The 9,146-nt window shown below is 36.3% G+C and overlaps 1 protein-coding gene across 2 annotated transcripts; it reads right to left on the reverse strand.

The window, feature by feature from the left end:
* Positions 1-3,975: 3,975 nt before the first annotated feature.
* Positions 3,976-8,898, reverse strand: LOC126738991 (transmembrane protein 41 homolog). 2 transcript variants are annotated; one of them, XM_050444512.1, is made up of 6 exons: positions 8,388-8,898; positions 8,194-8,317; positions 8,005-8,133; positions 7,775-7,937; positions 4,399-4,573; positions 3,976-4,343 (listed from the first exon to the last, which is right to left on the reverse strand). In XM_050444512.1, the coding sequence occupies exons 1-6, from the start codon at positions 8,599-8,601 to the stop codon at positions 4,189-4,191; spliced, it is 960 nt and encodes a 319-aa protein (XP_050300469.1). In that variant the 5' UTR covers positions 8,602-8,898; the 3' UTR covers positions 3,976-4,188. The 2 variants fall into 2 exon arrangements, with proteins under 2 accessions (XP_050300469.1, XP_050300470.1); XM_050444513.1 differs by having other exon boundaries at positions 8,568-8,890.
* Between the last annotated feature and the right edge of the window lie 248 nt (positions 8,899-9,146).

The following is a 9,146-nucleotide window of genomic DNA, read 5'->3' on the forward strand; positions in this document are numbered from 1 at the left end:
GCTGTATTAAAATGCAGACAGAAAATCCTAAGCTGCGGACACCGCAATACAGTCGTATCAATATGCTCGGACAGCAGAGCTGCCATTAAGTCTATTACGGCCGCAAAGGTAAGCTCCAAGCTTGTACTAGAGTGCATAAAAGTCCTGAAAAAACTGGTACAGGTTGGATGCAGGGTCCAGCTCGTCTGGATACCTGGCCACGCAGGTAATGAAGAAGCGGACTCTCTTGCCAGACTGGGATCCGCGAATGTGCCGATGGGGCCGGAACCCATAGTTGGTATCGCCAAATGCGTTGCGGTCGCGTCAATGAAGGGTCTGCTGGACAAGTGGACCCTCCGAAGATGGACTGAGTCCCCTGGTATGAGACAGGCCAAAGCGCACATAGGTGGGCCCTCTGCCTGTCTTACCAAAAATCTACTACGCCTAAAAAGACGCGAAATTCGGCTAGTGACAGGTCTTTTAACCGGTCACTGGCACTTAAGAAGCCATCTCCATACTATCGGTATTGCGGACAACCCGGAATGCCGATGGTGCTGTGAGGAGGATGAAACCGTTGACCATGTAGTCGGGGAGTGCCCAGCACTCACGCGCGCCAGGTTCAAATACTTGGGTAACACTTTCAGTGTACCGAGCGACTTCTTCTTCACAACACTTTTTTTTCTTTCTCGTTCTATTCGTTTAGCTTCTAGGGCGATCTTTTCTGGAGTGTCCGTGGCGATAATACTTTTAGCTTTTTCTCTCTTCTTTCTCTAATTTTTTCGTTCTTCAGCTTTTCCGTATCCTTTAAATTGTTGTGGACTTACGAAAGTTTCTTTGTGATTTTGTGTAGGTGTTGTGTTTAAACTAACTGATACTGAAACTAAGGAGTCTGACATTATATTTTCTTCAATGCATTTTGATGTTAATGGTTGATTTGGATCCATAAGTCGTTGAGCTTCTTCATTGTTTTGATCCACATTCCTATCAGTTACGCTGCTAATTGCAAAGTCGTCATCTGTAAATATGAATTTATCGGTCCAGTATATCCAGTTTTTCAAAATCCGGATTTGATATTAGCGGGAGTCATCGATTTTTCAAATGCATAAGCAACACAGCCAGCGATATCAAAAATAGAAACAGGTATTCCAGGGTGCTCTAAAAGCCATGTTTGTAAGGCAGTATTATAGAATGATTTAAACGAAAAAAACACCGAGACATCTAATGGTTGCAGCTTGTTGGAAGTATGTTGCGGTAAGGTCAAAATGATCACTCCATTTTCCTTGGCTAGATTTATTCCTTCTATCGTTAGATGACTCTCGTGATTGTCAAAAATTAGGAGAGAAGGGTTTTCTTTTGTTCTGGACATATGTTTACTGAAGTGCCGTATAACGCTTAGAAACAATTCACCAGTCATCCATCCAGAATCGGAAACCAATCCCAAAGTACCATGCGGTGCTCCATAAGTCATTCGAGGATTAAACTTTTTTCGTGGAAAAATCATGACTGGTGGTATTGTATTCCCGGATGCTGATATAATACAATAAGTGGTGACCAGTAAACCTCGTTCGGCGCTCGTGCAGGAAGAGACCTGCTTGATCCCTCTCTGAGCAACAATCTTTTCCGGTTTTTGGACGGTTGTGGTGGCAGTTTCATCTAAATTATAAATTCTTGTACCGCTGTAAAAATATCCATGGTTCTGAAACACTTTTTCCAAATTTTTGAAAAAAAGTCCAACATTGTATTTGTTGAATGACGTCGCTCTGGAGAGGCTACATCCTTCCGGCTGGCGAAGACTTAATTCTGCATGTCTGGACATAAATCCAAGGAACCATTCGCGTCCAGCTTCCTTGTTTGTTTGCCAATTTTCCGGAATTTTACAATTATTAATAGTTGCCATTTCATAAGCCAGTTTTCTGATATTAATGACCGTTTGTCCGTAACACATTTTTGAGCAAGTTAATACGTAATCGGCTAGGGCTTTTTCTTGATTTTCAGAAAAAACTTTTCTACAAGCATAATTTGGAGCCATTTTAATCTCTTTGGTGAGATCCAGTTTTTGCCTTTTTACATATTCATAAACCGTTTGAAATTTTAAATTGTATCTTTCAGCTGCTTGTCTTAAAGATATCTTCTCTTCGGTGACTACTCGAACAGCAGCTCTCATGGATTGTTCATCAAATTGCCCTTTATCGCTTTTTCGGTGACGTCCTTGAGCCATTTTTCCTGAAATATAAATTAAATTTTTACAAAAACCATTACTTTTTCAACAACACTTCAAACAAGCGCCTGAAACATGCTGTCTGAAGGTGGAACACAACACAACCTACAATACAAAATTAAATTTAACTGTGACCTTCATACATAACCTACAAAAGTAAACTTGCTTATACAAATGTGGACAAAATAGCCCAAAATCTGATGTAAAGGTTGTTTTTGTAATACTAGTTTCAGAAGAAAAATTAGAGCATATAATATCATATCAACGATAGAAAAAACTTACCTTGAAAAACGATTTTTTATTAAAAAATGCACAAAACCAAGAGAACAGCGTCAAACTTTGTTTACCACATCGGCGTGTATAACCGCACTATCCGAACTAAAAACGTCAAACTTGCGGCGGGAATTTCAAAATTACATGCTTTAACTGATTGTGAAACATTCTCCCCTACAGCTTGAAAACGTCGTGGCACACTTAAAATTCAGTTCCTGGTATATTCTTCGGCTATTTGGTCCCATGCGTCATCTATCTTTAGGCGTAACTCATTCTGGTTTCTAGGCCTAAAGTTATCTTTATACATATATTTTGCCATTTTACCCCAAACGTTTTCAATTGGGTTGATATCAGGGCTTTTCGAGGGCCACGGTAAAACTTCGTCTAGATAGTTTTGAACTATACGGGCTGTATGTATAGGAGCATTATTATGTTGGAAGATAAAATCTTGCCCATAGACTACACCAACCGATGGCATCATAACATTGTTCAAGATATTTCAATATCCTAAGGCATTAAGCCTTCCCTGCACTATTTGACAGACGCCTGGTCCTCTAAAACTAATCCAGGCCCAAACGTTTATACTAAAACGTCCACTTTGATTAGTCTTATGTGTATATCTTTCATCATATCTGGTATTAGAAGGCCTGTAAACGCGGATTTTGCCATTATGGCACGATTGAAAGGTTTTTTCATCCGAAAATATTACCGTTTCCCATATGTTGTTTTGGTGTTCATATTGAAGGGCAAATTCTAATCTTCTCTGTTTGTTTGCTCCAGTCAAAAATATTTTATTTGTTGCACAGCAACATTTAATTTCCGAATTTCTTATCCTACTACGAGCTGTATTAGCAGAACCAGGAAAATGCGTGTCTTTATTCGCCTTTATTGCTGTTTCAAACGGATTGTTTCTTAGAAAGCCAACTAACTCTCTATCTTGAATGTCGTTTGAAATTTTTGGTGGACCAGAACCTGGATTTCATACAATAGCTCCATATTCTGCAATTTTTGCCTTAGCTAAGGAAACGGTATTTTTACCAATGCCCAATTCTTCTTATAGGAACTCCTGGAGTGTATATTATCGCTTTTTGTTGAGGAGATAATGCAGGCATTTTGAAAGAACGATTTTGTTGACGCGGCTGTCACAAAATTAAATTAACTTTGACAACATCAAAATATATTATTCTAATAGACCAAGAGATTTAGGATAATTTTGCTGTCCCAGTTTTTTTTTTTTGGCACGATAGTACATGAAAGTAGGTTTATTGGGAGGCTGTTGAAAAGCATAGACTTCCAACTGTAGAAGACATTCAAAAGCCTTTTAACAAACTGTCTTAACATGAGACCAAAAAAAAAGACTAAACTTATAAAACAATTTATTGAATCACTATTTCTCATTGTATGAACACACAACGCCTCATCGGCACACAAATCGATTAAAAAATAAATAACAATCAAAGGAACAAATTGAATTCTCGTTTTCAACGTGAAAAAAATCCATAAGGTCAATATAAAAACAGAAAATTTATTATTACCTTTACAAAATTTTCCATTTTTGTTAAATCAACAAAAATTTTCACCTTTTTCAATGTTTTTAATTTGGCCCTATAAAATCCCTTCAAATCCGAACATACGCTATCAATAAATACACTTTAAACAATTTGAATTTGTACAGTCCTACGTCCCCAAAACAACAATTTCCTAACCGGCAATCACTTCTATACTCTGTTCCTTAAGAAAATCGGAATTATCGATATTAAAGCGAACACCGCGAGCCACATAAGGGCATTCATATTGAACGCGCTGTCCTCTACCGTCATCGTGTGGAGGGTTTGGCCCCCTTGGATGGCAAAGAAGGACGGTGGGGCGACACCTAAATAATACTCCATTAATGAAAATCAAAAAATAATTTTAAAAATATTACTTACCGACAAATGTACCCAAGGCAAATGGTACTAGAGGCACCCCAATAACGGGTGCCGTCAGGTTTATAAACCAGTTTGGTAAGATCGGCGTTACTCGAAGGAACACCATGTAATTAAACAGGTTGTCCCTGTGGTTTTCCACTTGCAGTTTCCATTTGCTTGCCTTTTCTGGGAAATGCTGTGGAAGTTGGTTTATTAAAGTGAGGTATGAAAGATTTATTTAAGGACAAGATATAGGACAGTGGAACAATAGGAAAAATGATCGACTTCGTTAGTGGATTATATATGGGTATTTCGTTCTGAAAGTGTTCATACTACTTCCTGACATTCAGATCACGATGCTGTGGTTTGTAAAGTTCCATTTAAAAACTTACAGAGGGCAGGTCAAAACTACAACAGAATATATGTATGGAGACTGAATGGGAATTGGATTTGCAAAGTGATGATCCTTTGGATATATTTCACTAATTTAGGGTTTTAGTATGTTTAATACATCTTTCCGTCTAAGGCCAAAAAAAAAAAAATTAGAACAAACCGTGGCTTTTAAAGACTCTACAGGGTGTTTAGGAACTATGGGATCAAACTTCTAGGGGTTATTCAGTGCAACAGAAGAAAACATTTGACTTTATTTATAGGAACCCATGTCCGGAAAAGTATCACTCGACACTAGGGCCCTAAGACGCATTAAAATTTCCCTTTTGTACATAATAGAATCACAATAATTGTTCAAAATTTTTTCCTCCGACCTGAATACACTGATTTAACCGTCGCACATGATTTCAGCCGAGTTGACTAAATTGGATACTCGTCTTTTAAATACTGCTACAATTCCTCCAATTAAGACTTTTTCTATTTTTACCGAAGTTTAGTAGACCAAAGACTGTACATCTGTACATGTCCCCACGGGAAAAAATCTAGCGACGTTAAATCGGGTGACACTACTCCACCTCTGGCAATCTAACGGTGCTCAAACCGTTGAGCCAGATCTTCACTTGTACAGCAAAGTGAGCCGACGCTTCATCATGCTGAAACCACAGAATATGCTTTCGAACGTTCCAGGTAGAAGGTATGGCCCAATTGAAAAATATCTTAACAGACCGACGTTGCAGATATTTTCTACGAAAAATTGCACGGGGATTTTCTTCGTCTCAAACATGGCTATCCCTACTATTAAAAATAGCATCTCTTGTGAAGAAGGCTTCATTGGTCACTAATAGCAAAATCTATTGGAAAAAAAATGTCGCACGAGTGCGGAAACCGGGGTAAAATTTACAAACTATTGGTGAAATTAGTACAGGTTTGTATAACCCATTGAGGCACCAAGGTCGCACTTTTTGTCCTGAGTGCACCCAGTTCCGCACGAGCTATGGGAGGTCGTGCGGCTCTAGTTCCCATCCCGTAAGTAGAAAACATGTCGGTTATTATTTAGGGAATTTGGTAAATAATTCCATATAAGTAAAACTTAATTTTAAGGGAAGGTAACCAGGTAACCAGAAGGTAGTGCCAAAATTTTTTTCCTATGGATTTCGCTCTAAGACGATAGGGAATGCAGCTACAAAAAACAATCTCTGTTATCGTTTTTAAAGATAACAACATACAAGCGCCTGTAAATTGTTTACGATTTATAATTTTTTTTTATTAAACATTGACATTTTGAACAATGGCTGGGACGATATCATGTACAAAAATTAAAGAAATTAAATGCATTAAATACTATTTAGGCAATTCATCATCTTTCTAAATTTTAACACTTAGGGCCGTTGTGCCGTAGTGACACTTTTTTAGTCATGGGTCACTATACTCAAATATTTTCTACTGTTGCTGTGAATAGCTCCTAGAAGTTTGATCCCATAGTTCTGAAACACCATGTATATGGACTCTATGTATGCTTCGAAAGTTCATCTCAGATCCCTTCTTTCTCAATTAATTTTTTTAATAAGTACAGAACCACATACCGCATTTTAATTAAATTTGCGAAAAGGCCAAGTCTTACTAAATTACTAACTGAATCTGGAGGAGTATTATCAATAATATTAGAGGTAAAGGCCATGTTACAAATTCCTGTACGGCAAGCACATACGAAATAAACCATTTTTACTAGTCTAGGGCCGAAGAATTAATTTCTAGTTTTGATTGCACCACAGATGTTTCATGGATAATAAGGATCCCCATTCTTTTTTTTTAAGCCCTACAGAGTTTATAGAGATATTATTCAGCAACATAAGAGAAATAAAGTCCTCTAGCTTCGATAGATTTTCTGCTAGATTCCTGTAATATCTTCCAGATCAAGCCATTGAAGCGTTGACTCAATGCATCAATAATTCTTTTTCTATTGTAGTATTTCCCGAATATCCTAAAACTGCTCTAGTAATTCCACTACACAAGAGAGGTGTAGTGGAATCGATCTCAATAGCCCTTCCAATTTCAGATCAATTTGTCTTCTATTGGCACTTTCAAAGGTTAATGAAAAAGTGGTGAAATACAGAATTTATCAATCAATATGAGATTGTGTAAGAGGCTCAGTTTGGGTTTCTAAAACCAATTAACTCTTGAAGAAATGAAAGGCCAAACAGTGGTCTATTCACTTCTAGTAAAACTTTAAAAATAGATAACAAATTATGTTATTCTAAAACGAAGAAACTATAAGTTACTACTTGAGAATATTGGTTTCAAACATCAGTCATCACATAGAAGGAAGATCTTCTTCCTAGATCTTCCTTCTATGTGATGATTCAGACAGAGGACTAAACAGGTTGTTGATTGTAATAAGTGATATTAAAAATTTAGGAAATTTAGTTAAAATGCATGTTATTTTACCAGCTATATTATTTTAATGGAAGAAGAGCCAATTTACAAGTTGAAATGTTCTTTTTCAAGAAAATATGAAAAATTCACAATAAAAAATTAATTTGGACATTTGTACTATGTTGAAACAATTTACTCATTATTCTAAAATGACTTTGTAGGAACGTTTTTTCACATCTTAGTGTTGAAACTAAATTCCATTTTCCCATAACTTTAAGTGTGGTTTTCAGAAAAGTTGGGTTGTGTTTATAATTCCAGGTACAATAATTGAAATGTTTAAATGTCAAAAATGAAAATTTCCTACTCCATAATCAGGATATTGTTTGAAGCAAAATTACAAACATTTTAAGCATTTGCCCATAATTTTCAGTGTGATTTTCAGAAAAGCTATTGAACTATACCTTTACCAACATTTTTTTTAGTTAGAAACAATGGTTTGCTGAAGATAGATTTAAGGGTAGACACAAGGTCATAAGTTAGGGATATATATTATTTAAACACTTCAAATTCTTAATAAATATAATTTACTGTTCCTAAATACTATTAATTATCATACCAAATTGATGTTTCTTACCTTAAGTACTAGTCGTCGACCCAGCAACTGAGACAACATGAAACACAATGTAGCCCCGACCATTGAACATGTACAAACCAAAATTAAGGCCACATAGAAGGGAAACAGATACCCTGATAAAATCGATAAAAACAGTGATCCTGGAATGGCAAATGTCTGAAGACTAAAATGTTATTAAGGAAGTATCCTGAAACTATTAAATTCTTTACAAAATCTTATAAAAAGGATACAAAATATATGTGAGGAACACCCCTGACATCACATGGTAGTAATGGTCTCCTTTGTACCTATTTAATACTATTCCTAAATTTTTGGCATCTTCTATGTTCCATGGGACTTTAATATGTAGTTTCTCTTCACTAAAGTAGATTTGTATTTAAAATATTAGACATATTTAAAGAGAATAATAATGTACTTACTCAGTCACTTCTGGAAAAGTCTGATAAACAACATACAAAGCGGTTAATGAGCTAATAAAAATAAGTAATACTGATAGAGTGGCGTATCTAGTTGAAACCTCTGGATCTCTAACTTTTTGATTTTCTAAAAGGGCACAATAGTTGTTAATCGAAGGGAATTACATTACACGGGCATAAAAACCAAGCGAACATACGAACAAAGCGACAAAACACAGGATCATAGGACCGGGAAGACAATAAGGTATCATTGTTAAATGAAATTCCCCGAAAGGGTGTTCTGTAATTTGCCCGTCCCCTAATAGCGAACTTGGACACGAAAGGAGCGTTGTACAGGTCTGAGGAGGAACTTATTATAGGGCTTTGGAGATGTTCACCTTGGACTTGGGGGTTTTGGACTTGGACACTCATGTCTGTCTCTCTTTTAAGTTTTCAGTTGATAAGCACTCGCTCTAGCACTGGTATATCGTCGCGGTATGACTTTAAACTTTTTATTTAAAGATGAATAATTTAGTTTTAATTTTTTTCAAAAATTTTCAAAAAGACAAAATTTGAAATGGAAAAGGCACGTCAGAGGGATTGAAAACAATAATTGGCCCCTGAGTGGCGTGATGTCTGTTCGGCCTTTTGACAGATGTCACTTGACAGCTGTCATAAGAAGTGAGAGGTAGAATTATTTACAGGTTTAGTGTTTCTTTCTAGCGCACAAAACGATATGTAACAAATATGGTTATTAAGATAAATTTCTAATATAAATTTGTTTAAAACGTGAAATATTTACGAATAAAGGAACTCGCTCAAGTCGCCCCCTATCGAGTGACAGCTGACAGCGAATGTTTTTCTCATTCTTCTTCTTTAAAACTGTGGGGCTATGTATACATGAATTACTACTTAGTACCTAGCTCTTATGGTATAATCTCTTCTTAATATATATAATAATTAATAATTTATGTTTG

The sequence above is a fragment of the Anthonomus grandis genome, chromosome 7, assembly GCF_022605725.1.
Source record: "Anthonomus grandis grandis chromosome 7, icAntGran1.3, whole genome shotgun sequence".
NCBI classification, from domain to species: Eukaryota; Metazoa; Arthropoda; class Insecta; order Coleoptera; family Curculionidae; genus Anthonomus; species Anthonomus grandis.